Source organism: Phlebotomus argentipes, unplaced genomic scaffold (genome assembly GCF_947086385.1).
Source record: "Phlebotomus argentipes unplaced genomic scaffold, Phlebotomus argentipes genome assembly contig_33, whole genome shotgun sequence".
In the NCBI taxonomy this organism is placed as follows: domain Eukaryota; kingdom Metazoa; phylum Arthropoda; class Insecta; order Diptera; family Psychodidae; genus Phlebotomus; species Phlebotomus argentipes.
In genome coordinates this window covers 1020007-1033438 of record NW_026776167.1, presented here as the reverse complement: position 1 = coordinate 1033438, position 13432 = coordinate 1020007, and the positions used below count along the sequence as shown (strand labels likewise).

Here is a 13432-nt window from a genome sequence, read left to right as displayed (position 1 = left end):
CCAACTCCGACGCCATCTATGATCATCGCCTCCCAACTTCCAGCCTCTCATTGTTTTCACCGTGAGGTTTCCACATTAAAATAGTATTTTCTTAATTGAAAATCATTTATTGACCTTTCCAGTGAATTAATCTTTGAACCAGAAATCTCAATTCGACAGGGTTGAATTTAGCAATGACAAAATCATTTCTGCTCTCGTCATTAATGAAACAGAAATCGTAAGTAGAGTTCCTCTTATCGCTCTGTCGTAACTTCTCTACACTCTCTCTTACAAATCCACGGAAAATTTCAATTATACAAGACAAAAATTTCATCCTTTTCTCTCTTTCACTCACTTCCTATCCTTCTGGCGCCTCTCCTGTAACGCCTCACTTCAACACCAAATCCTAAAGACCAAAAACGATGTGTGTGTCTTTTATGCCAAGTACACGTAGGTTTTTCTATCTTCGGGCGTGCGGGCCAAATATTCACGCTCAATCAGACCCTCTATTCGCTTCTTTATGACTACAGGTGACGGCAAGAAACGCGCCTTCAGTTGACTCGTCACATCGGACACCAACATATTGTGCTTTAAAGGAAAAAAAACCGTATTAGCAAAGCATTATAATACAGAATCATTCTTAGTATTAAGAAAAATGTTCTAATACATCAAAAATACATTTTGAGAAAATTGTTTGAATCAACTCAGTGCTTCAATCATCTTAACTAAATCAAAGAGAACCTCATTAAACTAGTATAACAAGAGGAAACAGGATCTGTTAGCAATATAAATTAAAATAAGCATCAACTCACAGACATAGTTTTCCTCAGCTTCATAATCCTCACAATCGCGGCCTCGATTTCATGCTTCCTATCTTCGTCCACTTTGCTGCGTGTTTCCTTCCTCTCCGGCTCTGACTCGCCCTTGGCGGCCACTGTTTGGATCTTCACACGATGGAACTTGGACACGAACGCATCGTTCACCAGAAATTCATTCGTCGGCTCGATGTCCTTTGTCTTGGGCGTTCGCACGAGTAGTCGCTGACCCGCCTTGCCCATTGAGAGACTCTGCAGTGCTCTGATCAGATCCTTCTCCGGAATATCCGTCTCCTGCTGAATTTCCTCATAAGTCAGCCGATCGCGATTGTTGAACAGCATGAGCACGCACATCTGCAAGGAGAGCAACATTAGGATCTGTACCTGTATATACATTCATCAATTGAGGCTTCACCTGATAGGTCGATACTTGCAGAATGTGCTTTCGCGTTGTTGTCGGCCCACCGGTGATGCTTCCCGAACTCGAGCTGGCGCCGTCCTTGTTCTCAGCATCCACCTTGGCGCACCCGTAGAAGACAGAATTGATGTACGCCGTGCCCATTTGCGGCTGCAGCGTCAACTGACGCCCAGAGTGCTTGGCCAGGTAGAATCTCTTGAAAGTTTCAAAAGCCTGACGTGGCGCACTGGGAATATTGCAATTTGGTGTTGCGGACTGCGTGGGCCAGAAGCCTGTCGTCAGTATCCTCACAGTGAGGTCCACGCCAAACAGTGAGATGCCCTCGTTCATCACGTGTGTCTTGAACTCCTCCATTATCGTGTTTGATACTGACATGTCCTTAAACATGCCTTCCAGCTTCGATGTGAACTGGCAGCCGCACTCAGTCTGTAAAGGCAAAACACAAAAGTCAATCTTCAACTAAACGCCAGCAGAAATAGGCTCACCTTTAGCTTTGAAATCATGTTCTTCTCAGAATCGTCGCTCACAGACTTGTTAAGTAGGAGTCGCTTGGCCAAGTGATTCTTGTAGTAGCGCTCAAACACATCCTTCTCCAACAAATAACGGAAGAGAACCATCGTCTTATCCAAAATTGTCTCAATCTCCTGCTCCGTCATCTGATAAACAAAACAAAAGACTCTTATATTGATAAATCCGATAAATCATATAATTGAGTTATAAAGATAACTAACAAGAAAATAATTAAGTGATTTTCTAATTACTTGAATATAATTTATAGAATAAAAATTCGTCAAATATTCACTGAAATAGGCTTGAAACAATAGGTCCTAGTGTAAAGGTCTTCAAATTAACATCATATAATATAAATGTTTTTCTAAAGTCTAGATGGAGTATAAAGAATAAAAACAATACAACTTATTCGCCCTTTAGTTTTGCCAAGAAATTTTGAATTCACGAAATTCACCGCAAGACTATTAACATTCTTCTAAATTAAACCAATAATTTCCCGAAATAACGTTTAGAAACTCGACAAAAGACAACCAAAAGAGTAATAATTTTTTACCCAAGATAAACTTGAATTACTCAAGGACTGTTCTTCAATCGTTCCTTCATGCCAATTGGAAAATCTGGAGGACTTAATAGTCAAGGCATTCATATTTAAATCAAGTAGAAATGGATTAAATCAACACTTACGCCCTTTCCACCCTTCTTGAGCTTGTCGTCGATGAAGAGCGAGAGATACTCTGGTGACTTGCTGTTGAGATTAAGAAAGTGCTCAAAGTCTGACGATATCATGTGCTTGAAGATTTTGTCATTGTTGAAGGACTGATTGAGGAAGTGATCGAAGCGATCCTTGAGATCGAGCAAGTTCTGCACATACGTGATGGGATTTGTGCCAGTCTCCTCCTCCTTCACCAGCATCCTGCCCTGCTCCCTCAAGTATCCTGACACGCAATCCACAATCGTTTTCAGGCCGTCATCTACTCGCGAGAACAGTGTGTACATGCACGCCAAATCCTCCACCTTCCTGTTCTTCAACATGTACACCACTCCGGAGTTTTCCATCTCCACTATCGAGCGCATGTGCTTCTTGATTAGTTCATCCTCCACCACTGTGATGATGCGCGACTCCGTCTGCTTGTCTAGATACAGCTTCGCCCGTTCCGCCTCCTCCGTGATGCGCGTCTCCACCCGCTTGATGTACACACTGGCACTGTTCTCGGAAATGAACTTCTGAGATTCCATCTTGTAGAAGGCCGCTGATTGGGCCAGAAAGGGTCTCTCGAAGTGCTCCTCGTACACCCAGTGGCTGTTGATACCCAGCACCACTAGCATCTGACACGCGTTCTTGATGGCAATGTGGTCCACCACCTCGCCTTTGCGCTCCCGCATCACCATGCTCAGCAGCGTCTCACGCAGGTGCTCCCGGATGGGCGGATAGCGCACCACCTGATCCCTGAAGATGTTGAGACCCAAGTTGTAAACATTCTCCACATCGTGCTGCTGCACATAGACGCGGTCCATGTACATGAGAATATCCCTCGTCATCACCATCGACGTCTGATGATCATTCCACGCCTGATTCAACGTCTGCAAGAAGTTATTGTTCAGGCTCTGCTCCACCTCCACGCGCACCTTCGTGTCCAGATGATGCGTGACCACTTCCTTCAGACCAGCGTACAGCCGCTCACCGTGCTTGTGCAGCACCATCGTGTACGCATTCCTGTACAATTCCTCAAACGACAATCCCGAATTGTTCTTCTTCTGAATCTCCTGAATGGCATTCTTCAGCAATGCCCAAATCGATTCCACGTACTTCTCGTCCATAGTCATCTGCAAGGTTACAAGAAAACACGCCATTCAGCTCATCTCTGGTCACACCCAAGACCCTGTGTCCTTCTCATTAACCACCAAGTATAGATGATTTTCATCCAGTTCCTTTGAGACTTCCCTCAATATATACACTCCTCCTTTCATCTCTTCACACCCGCGCTTCATCTTTCAGCGCCATTCACACACACTTCGAATTTATGCTTTTGTTTCTTGACTAAATCCCAGGCCTGTGTGTTTAACTTCCTCAAGGATGTGCTAAATTACAATCCTCATATTCCTCGCCAATTGCTAATTTTACCAAACCTTATCTGGGCTTCTCCGGGACAAACTAATTAATTGCTGTTAAAGTAGCATTTCATTAAAATTGGATAAACTAATAGAGATTATTAATTGCTTGTAAACAAATATTCTTCTATTTGCTAAGAAAAATATTATGGGATCTACCAAATTTATCAAATTAAGATTTGATATAAAGAGTCGAAAGAGTATATAGCAAATTATTCACTTTTGCAAAAATTTCATATTCAGCGTTTCGTGTAATACAACTTTTTTATCTGTGAATAATGCTATGTAGCTTTATAGTAAAACAAGTATGTATTTATTTTGTCATCATCGATTTGGAGGTTTACTCAGATCTTCCTTGTGATTCCCATTCCGTTGCCTTTAAAGATTCTTTGTCACTGGACAATGATTTGTCCTAAGATTCTATCGCAACAGCTCTCAAACATCGTGAATAAAGTACAAAGATTGAGAGACGAAACTTTCACTTCAAGTAGCACAAAGTGTGTCAATCCAAATGTCTGCACTTCTTTCAAATTTTAGAGATATCATATTTAATTTTAATAATCTATCAATTAACTCGGTTTTTACTTTTACTTATAAACCTCTTATGTTTACACCGTTTACGCTTGTTCCAAGGATTGTTTCCAATTCTGAGCACTTTGTTAATACAGATAATTCATATGAAAATGACGTAGTTTTTAATAGTGCATCTCCTTAGAAAATCTGCATGAGTAAACCGAGGACTAACTTAGAAGCAAGGAAGTCTCTTGCTAAACGAACAGACACCTAGACTACGTCAATCTGTGTCACTGCCTCGGTAATGACATTTCGAATTGATGTCTGACAAAAGAATCCCAATTTCTGCACTATCCATTCCCATCGGGTCTGCTACGGCGACCCAGGAGATGCGAAAATGAAGCGGAAGACTCACCGGAAATGCCCTGATTCGCATTTTGCTCTCCTTCTTCGGTGCGTTCGGTCGGATCATCTTGATGTCCGGGAGTCGCTGTCCGAAAGGTGAGCGTGAGAGCGCAAGTGCTCGTCCGTAAGTGGCTGGTGTGGCTCAGAGTCTCGCCCGTGGGGCCTCTCGGGGTTGTGCGACGGCAAAAAAGGGCAGCTGAGCGCGAGGGCGACGGGGGTGCGCGAAATGAATGGGGGGCGACGAGGTCAACGAAAATCTACTCTAATCGACAGTGCGAGTTCCCAAATTGCAAAATTCCACATCACTGATGTATAAGAACACTTGAGATGCACTTTTCTCCAGGTGGACCAAGAAATGCACGGCTTTTCTGTTGGCAAATTTCACTTTTGTACCATCTATTTTGATGATGTTTTTCCTCCTTTCTGACGTGAAAAGAATGGATGGCACGATGGAAGCGCCACTAACGGGGATTGGGGAATCGCAACAAGTTGGATGATAGATGTCGCTGATCACTGACCTGTGAGTTCCCTGAACTTTCGCAGAGAAATGCTTGAACGTCCGTAACAATTTATTAAATTAAACCAGAAATTAGATGACTTAAATACTCGATATGCCGTTCTTCTCCACCTGCTCCAGCAGTGCCTGAAGATTTGTATCGAACAGCTCGCATCTGATGGGCATTTCCAATGAGTAGAAGGGATTCTTGAGGACGTAATCAGCGTACAATTCATAGATCTTCTTCAAAAGTATCTCCATTCCCGCTTGCAGAGGTTCACTTATCAGGATGAACTTCACTCCCGTGAGTGTCTGGAAGCAGTTGAGCTTAAATGTTTCTGTCTCGAGCATCTCAATTCCCGAACTCTTGGGTTCAGGACTCAATTGGCTCGCAATAGCGAATAAAGGGTAGAAGGTGCTGGCAAGGACGATCTTCTCATTCGTTGTCATTTTCGGCCGGTGGAACTTCAAGTTTAGTGGGTAGTTGTCTCGATTCTCAATCACTTCCTTAGCATCTCGGCCGTCCTCAAGTGTCACACCGCTCACAGATACACCATTTATCGCTGAAAGAACATGACCCACTAACCAAGAAATCAGGGATTCAGGATAATTAGCTATTATTCTCGCAATCGCCGAAGATATCAGATTCAATTACCTGTAATTCCGTCTCTTTGGCCAAAAACAACAGTAACTTTCTTGGAGTCAAAGTCGAGCTTCAAATCCAAAGGGAAACTAAAGGTTTTCTCATTTTCCACCTTCGGAACGTTGTGATCGAGGTTGAAAATTAGTCCGCCGGACTTACTAACTATATAAACTCCGTAAATCACCATAATTCTGGGCTTCCTTTTCCTCCCAAGAAAAACCAAAACATGGATTGTCAAACTCTTGAGATCGTTGTGAAGTTGGCAGATTTAGAATCGAATTTGTTCCACCCCTGCTCTTCATAGCCGAGCCTCAAACCGAAATTTGGTTGCATTCAGCTCGTGTGGCGCGTATTTGTCGTAGGAATTTTGTGCTTTGGTCATTTTTCTGATAATTGTGATAAAAAAATACATTTGAAGAAGAAAGCGTAAAAAATTCCCATGCCGGGAATCGAACCCGGGCCTTCTGGGTGAAAGCCAGATATCCTAGCCACTAGACCACATGGGATTTAAAAGGTTTCGAGCTAAGAAGTTTAGAAACACATCGTCTTCAATAAAAATTGGATATAAGCTGCAAAATCTAACAAACTATGTGATTCTTAAGTTAACCAACTTGGTATGTGATTACAGAAGTTGATTCACGTGATGAGCTCTGAATAAATAATTATTAATAAGAAGGTCCTATCGACTTCTCATATTAAGAAGAACATGTCATTCTTAAACGTAGTTTGTTTAGACAAATTGGTGAATTGTCAATTAATTTTCTGTGATATAATTGAATGGATTGGATTACAATATCAGCAATCGCTCTCGAACCGCCATCTCATGGTATTGACCTCAATTTCCTCGCATCAAAAGAAAATCCTCAAAATCCACATGGAATGTCTCTACCGTCTTTACAATGAAATTTTATTCGACAGTTTTGGATTCATCTCTGATCGGCCTAATTTGAAATACACAATTTTAATGAACTTCCTGTTCTACAATTCGGGTTTTTCCGAGGGTTTTTTCACTTTTTCGCGCATACATTGTTACACGTATCAAACTTATTGGTAAAATTGTAAAATAAGTCCTAGATGCGAATTCCCTTAAATGAAAGGCGCTAGTTCTAGGCTTGCACATCTTCTGGGGGTATCCAGAAGGCCATGTTTGTGCACGCCGATGCCAACATCATGAACTTTGGGTTGAACTGCACGCACTGCACTGGCCCAGGATGGTCGCCGCTCAGTACGCACACCTTGTGGCCACTGTCGCTGTTCCAGACGTGCACGCGGCCGTCAGTGCTGCCGCTGAAGATGAATTGCGAGTCGGGACTGAAGCTGGCCTCGATCGGGATGCCCTTGTTGTTCAGGTAGCCCGTGAACGTCTGCAGCGGCGTGCCGTGGAACGAGTCCACCAGGCGAATAGTGCTGCCATTGGTGCTGATGAGGATCGTTTTGCCGTCGCGGCTGAACTTCAGGCCTGTCCAGTCGCACTCCTTCTCCTGATTTAGCTTGAACGTGATGAACGGGCCGCGGTCGAAATAGCGCAAATCGTACAACTTGATGCTCTCCGAGTTAACGCCGGCGGCGAAGATAAGCCCCTCCGGATCGTACGCAGCCACGGGTCTGCCTGATAAGTGCATCACGCCCTGGCAATTGGGTGAGCGTAGATCCCATAGGCGCAGCGTCTTGTCCAGCGCGCCCGACAGGAAGGTGTCCTCCACCGGAGAAATGCACAGCGAGATGACCTTTTTTGTATGTCCAGGAAAGTAGCGAAGGTACTTGTTGTCGTGCAGACTTAAGTATCGGATGGTGTCGTCCACTTTCGTGGAGCTGTGAATTGCCGTGTTGTTGCCGTGCGTAAAGTGAATCAAATCAACGCCGTACTTTTTCGAGTTCACCGTCCGCGTCTGTTGTCCTTTCTCGCAGTCATAGATCATGATCTGGTCGTCCTCGCCGCAGGAGATCAGGTGCTCTCCATTGGGCGAGAAGTCGATGGCATTGATCTTGTCCGTGTTCTCCCGGAACACCTTCGCCACCCGGAAAGATCTCACCACTGAGTCTATCAGCTTCATCTTCGACGGCGTGTTCTGCTCAATCTTGCCGCCCTTTTTTGCACTGTCGCGTGAATAAATGGAAAAACGCCTTTTCGGCCTCTACTCGGACTTTTCACAGGAAAACAAATGCGCTTTCCCGATGTCAAACACACTTTGTCAACAAATCCTCGCCGTTTGCAGCACCACACGTGGCGAACATTCTCTACCCGGATGGAAAGTTCACACAGTATACTTGTATTTTATCAAATATTAGTACCATTGTACGAGTTATTTTTTCCCTGATTTCATCCATAATTACTTTGTGATTATGTAAAAACACAATTAAATAATTAAAACAAGAATTTTGAAAATATCTGCGAAAGATCAGGTTTCTATACAGATAATAAGCGAAAATCCACATCGTGCGATGAGAAATATACTGCTACTTTTCGTGTATTGATACTAATATGGTAAGGAGTAAAAACTAAATTATAAGCTCACACACCGGGTTATATTCATTCCCGGACTTTTCCATATGGAACAGCAATTCGTCAAGTTATAAAGCAATTTTTGTGAATTGTCCCTGATTAGAGAAGTCGCGATGTCCAATATCAAGTTAAATTTGTGTGTGGCAGCCTGTGAGAATCTCGGCATCGGTCTGAACGGCAATCTTCCGTGGCATTTGAAGCAAGAATTGAAGCATTTTAACCGTGTTACCACCAAGGTCTCTGATCCAGATAAGAAGAATGCCGCTATTATGGGCAGGAAGACTTACTTTGGCATACCGGAGAAGAAGAGACCCCTTCCAGGACGTCTGAATATAGTCCTGTCGCGTCAGGAAGGCCTCCAGCTGCCGTCCGACGTAATAATTTGCAGCAGTTTGCCGGAGGCCCTGAAACTCCTAGGCAAGGAACAATATCGCCAGGAAATTGAGAATGTCTGGATTGTTGGAGGTTACTCAGTCTACAAGGAGGCCATGGAGTCTGAAAACTGCCACAGGATTTATTTTACAGACGTGAAGAAGAAGTTTGAGTGCGACGCTTTCTTCCCAGTCATTCCGGAAGGCTTTAAAATCGTGCCAAATGACGAGGATATTCCATCGGAAGTGCAGGAGGAGAATGGCATCCAATATCAATATCTATTGTACGAAAAAACCCAGAAGTAATCTGAAGTTAAAGGCTTGCTTTCATTAAAAAGAAATATATTTTAGGTTAGGTTTTTTTGCTTGAGCGCCATAAATATCATATGATTTTGTGTCTTGACTGAAGTGGATACACAAAATTGCGTTGAAACATTTTCAAAAAATCAGTTGAGATGGTGGCGAGAAATTATTCGTCAACACTTAGTTAACACAGCAAAATGAGAAAATATGGTCAGCAACCAGGAGGTGGAGAGATTTAATACAATGAACAGGAGGACGGTGTCCTCCAAGTGGTTTTGGACTCTCTTGGTCAACAGAGCATGGCAACAAACTCTGTTACCGCATCATGTTTAGAAAGGAGCTAAAATGCCGCCGAAAATGAACAATCTATTCAACAAACAAGCTGAGGGGAGAACATTCCGCCTCACTCCGGTGACGAAGCCAGAGACTCGCCGAGGCCATGGGAAGTGTTTATGACTTGATGGCTTTATTAATTCAGCATGTCACCGAATGATAAACCTGGGAAATGATACCGAAAACTAAACATCCCATAGAAAAAAAATTCTCACAGCAACTCAGCCCCAAATCTTGGGTGGGGGAAGCTTCAAAAGCAGACTCACTGGTTACATTTCAGCATTGCGCTGCAATTATTTTAAGATAAATACATATGATGGGCACATTGAAAACTAAGTGATAAATGAAATAAAAACAGCAAGTTTATAGTAAATGTATTTAAGAATTACATATCATAGTTATATCAATATTTCAATGTCGTAATTTTATTACGCAAGACTGAAGATTCGCAGGATGAAAATAAATTTTATCATCAAATGTAGAAATTATTCATTATACTAATAGCACTTTCGCGTTTTATTAAAAAAAAAGAAACAGGCTTGCAACAACGATGAGTTGATTTACTTAAAAGAAAAAAAAACAAAATTTTATAATAAATAAAAAATGTTAATTCAAAAATACGATTAAAGAGACTTAAATTCCAGATATTGTATAATTAAATTTTTTCATTCTTCAAAATTCGTGATATCTTTTATACCGTAATCCCTCCAGTCTATATATCCTGGATAGATATTTTTGTTATGCGACCATATCGAAATCACGAATTTTTACAAAAAGTTAAAAACATACAATTTGTGCATACAATATTGAATATTTTCAATTTTGTCAATATCAAATTTATATGAAAATCGTTTGGCCCCTTGATGAAAAAACTAAATTTTTAATTACTTCTACTTATTGTCTTCCTATTTGAATTTATATTAATGTAAAAGTTTCCATTAATTATAAATATTACAAATGTAGAATTTCTTTTAATTCGTCAATTATTCAAATATTCTGGTTTTCACGACGAGAAAATACTACAGACATAAGCGTCGCGTTGGTCGGAGAAAAGTTTATGTCCTGAGAACATTTCCCGGAGGAAAGCAAGGAACTCTCTTCGAGAGAGAGAAGCTCTTACTTCCCCTCCGTGAGAGAATTTCTCGTACACAAACACACACATAACCTCAAAGCACGGCGAGAGGGGGGTGCATTTATGTAAGTTGAAAATGTTTGGCGAAAACATTTGTGTGTGGCGATTTCAATTGAAATGCGAAAGAGTCGGATACTAAATGCACTGACACCTTTCCGGGGGGCGGCACTGCGTTCAGCCACTGCCTCTGAGCGAGCCAATCAGGGTGCCCAGCTAGCCGGGCGGCCAATAGTTAAGCGCCCCTCGAGAGCGCACGCTTCGGCGCACGTGCCGTCTCTGTTGCACTCGTGCACTTGACAAGACTGGCTCTCGTTCTGACTCGCGTGAGAGGAAGCGGGATGGCGTTAGTTGGCGCGAACTGGCAGAGAAGAAACGTAATAATATCAATAAAATATAATGCAGAGTGGAAATGGAATTGTGAACCCACCTATTTTATTTGTCCGCTACAATTCTGTGGTGTGTTGGTGTCTCTCTTTCTTCGACTGGCATCTCGCTCGTGCGCGCGGTGGCGCCCATGTGGCCTCTCATTCCGACTCTGAAGTCAAATGTATATTCCTCGTATTGTCTCTATTTCTGTACCTCTTCTCGTGTTGCTTTTTTCAGCCTCTCCGCCTGCCAATGTCTCTCTTCAGCAACTGTGCTTTTCTTATTTACACACGCCGTCAGTGTGACTGCAGACGCGAAGGTTGCCATCCAAGAGAGAATTTCACCTGGAGAACTGGGAAAATCACGATCGCGAAGGGGGAGCCTTTGCTGTTACTCCACTCTGTGACACATTGCCGTCGTGTTGAAGACTTTTCACGCGTGCGATCGCAAAGCCGCGTGGACAATCTAACTCAGTGGCGCTGCAGTCAGTGACGATATCAACATCCGCGTGGGTGACAGTGCAACAAAATCCGTGGAAAGTTCACGTGGCCGCGAGAGGGTGAGACTTTGGAGGCTCTTTCTCTCTCTCTCTCTTCCTCTCTGGGAGAGGATTTTCGCGTGAGAGTGTGTGCAGGGAGTCGTGCTGTCCCTTTCGGAAAAGGCAGCAGTCCTCTGGCTTCTTTAGACCAATACCAATTGGAAGTAGTAAAAGCGCGCAATAGCAATCATAAAAGGATATTTCTGTGACTCCAAAATTGACGCCCCATTCGAAATCACGGGAAATATCCGTTAGTTTTCACCCGAAATTCCGTGTGTGCACGTGTGTGTGTAGCCTGCCCCAGCAAGATCTACAATTGCGGTGCTGCGATTGCATTCTCAGAGTTATTTGATCAGTGTGTACTGAGGACTTGACAGCCTGGTCGAAGGTGGGCAGTGTTAGTGACAGATCCAGCGAAAATTGTTGAGAAACGGGATCAGGTGTCGACAGGGGGACAGAGTGGCTCTGATCTGTCCAGTCAGATGAGCATGGACTCAGTGATGGACTCGTTGTCGACACACAGTGAACACAGTATGTCCTCCACGGCTGAATCGCATCCCGCGTCGTCCGCCAAGACTCCCCAGAGCCCCAGCAATCCGACGAGTACACCCCAGATGCATCGCCGCACACCGACACCGCACAGTCCGGGCCGGCAGCTGGGGAGCCCCATCGGGGAGCGCCCTTTGCTGGGCCTGCCGCATCCGCTCAGCCCTCCACAGGTCTCCACGCCCAACAGCATGGGCTCCATGGCGCCCCGCATTGCACAGAACCTGCCGCACTTGCCACCGCACGGTCTGGGCCTCCTCAACTCCCTGCAGATGATGCACCACAATCCGCTGGAGCTCATGGCCGCGGCTCACCACCACGTCCCGCCGCGGAGCTACAACAGCCCCCCACCAATCTCCACCTCTGATCCCACAGCCAACGAATGCAAGCTGGTGGACTACCGCGGCCAGAAAGTCGCCGCTTTCATCATAGCCGGCGACACGATGCTCTGCTTGCCGCAGGCTTTCGAGCTCTTCCTGAAGCACCTCGTCGGGGGATTGCACACCGTCTACACCAAACTCAAGCGCCTGGACATCGTGCCACTGGTATGCAATGTGGAGCAAGTCCGCATCCTGCGCGGTCTGGGTGCCATCCAGCCCGGCGTCAATCGCTGCAAGCTGCTCTCCTGCAAGGACTTCGACATACTCTATCGCGACTGCACCACGGCGAGGTACGTGTCTCTTGCACTCCCATTTATTTTATTGGTGTTTCGATATGCATTTTTCATATATAACTACAACTCGCGGGGTGTTGACATCAAAAGCGCTCCCGCCAAAATATGCTCGACGCAATTTTAATTGATTTTGTATCTTGCGAGAGTGCGTTTTAATTGAAAATCACAGCCTCTCACACCCCCAAATTTCTCTCATTCAACCTCTCTCTCTCGCGCGTGCTGAGGGCTGGAAAATCTGCGCAACCCTTGTGCAAAAATTTCTAATTAAACCCAGAGAAAAGTCCATTTGAGTATTTTAGCTTTCCTTCGCACGCATGAATCGCGCGATCTGCCGGCGCTAAACTCGCTTTCCGTCTCGTGTGAGCTTCACAGGTGCTTCTTTCAGTTCTCACGTCGCTAAATATACAATAGCTTAAATTTATTACGTATTGCAGCCAATTGATAAGATCCACATTCGTTTTCCCTGTTAATTCTCTGGGTATGTATGACACTAGGGTAATATGGGTAATATGACATTGTGAAACTACAACTGGTGGGATCAAAAAGTATCAAAAGATCAGAAAAATTGAGAAATGTACGAATATTTGGGACTTTTTACAATAATGAAATAACTCATATTGATCTCAAAATATAAAAAATAAGCCATAATAAACAATATCTTCTAAGAGCCCAAAATTTAATTATCTATGAAGTTGTCTGGTTATGGAAAAATCAGAAGAAAACTGTAGAAACATGAATAACATTTTTGAGGTTAAATGAACAACTTAGAGGATATTTTT

The 13432-nt window shown here is 43.7% G+C and overlaps 5 protein-coding genes and 1 non-coding gene across 6 annotated transcripts in view; 2 read left to right on the top strand and 4 right to left on the bottom strand.

Moving 5' to 3' along the window:
* Positions 1-92: 92 nt before the first annotated feature.
* Positions 93-5198, bottom strand: LOC132256892 (cullin-3). Its single transcript, XM_059753484.1, has 6 exons — positions 4760-5198; positions 2407-3546; positions 1698-1868; positions 1210-1638; positions 792-1148; positions 93-567 (listed from the first exon to the last, which is right to left on the bottom strand). Exons 1-6 carry the CDS (start codon positions 4814-4816, stop codon positions 415-417), a joined length of 2307 nt encoding a protein of 768 aa, XP_059609467.1. The 5' UTR covers positions 4817-5198; the 3' UTR covers positions 93-414.
* A 109-nt stretch (positions 5199-5307) lies between these two features.
* LOC132256863 (trafficking protein particle complex subunit 4) lies at positions 5308-6127 on the bottom strand. The gene is made up of 2 exons (XM_059753438.1): positions 5901-6127; positions 5308-5826 (listed from the first exon to the last, which is right to left on the bottom strand). Exons 1-2 carry the CDS (start codon positions 6073-6075, stop codon positions 5348-5350), a joined length of 654 nt encoding a protein of 217 aa, XP_059609421.1. The 5' UTR covers positions 6076-6127; the 3' UTR covers positions 5308-5347.
* Positions 6128-6322: 195 nt separating this feature from the next.
* Positions 6323-6394, bottom strand: Trnae-uuc (transfer RNA glutamic acid (anticodon UUC)). Its single transcript has one exon. It is a non-coding gene; the product is annotated as a tRNA-Glu (tRNA).
* Positions 6395-6706: 312 nt separating this feature from the next.
* Positions 6707-8278, bottom strand: LOC132256857 (WD repeat-containing protein 82). The gene has a single exon (XM_059753429.1). The coding sequence runs from the start codon at positions 7940-7942 to the stop codon at positions 6995-6997; it is 948 nt and encodes a 315-aa protein (XP_059609412.1). The 5' UTR covers positions 7943-8278; the 3' UTR covers positions 6707-6994.
* A 146-nt stretch (positions 8279-8424) lies between these two features.
* Positions 8425-9098, top strand: LOC132256871 (dihydrofolate reductase). The gene has a single exon (XM_059753452.1). The coding sequence runs from the start codon at positions 8505-8507 to the stop codon at positions 9066-9068; it is 564 nt and encodes a 187-aa protein (XP_059609435.1). The 5' UTR covers positions 8425-8504; the 3' UTR covers positions 9069-9098.
* Positions 9099-11404: 2306 nt separating this feature from the next.
* LOC132256906 (dachshund homolog 2) overlaps positions 11405-13432 on the top strand; it is a 77993-nt gene continuing 75965 nt past the window's right edge. Inside the window, exon 1 of the mRNA XM_059753502.1 lies at positions 11405-12650. Within this exon, the coding sequence (XP_059609485.1) occupies positions 11917-12650 (734 nt within the window). The 5' untranslated portion in view covers positions 11405-11916. The remainder of the gene's footprint in view (positions 12651-13432) is intronic.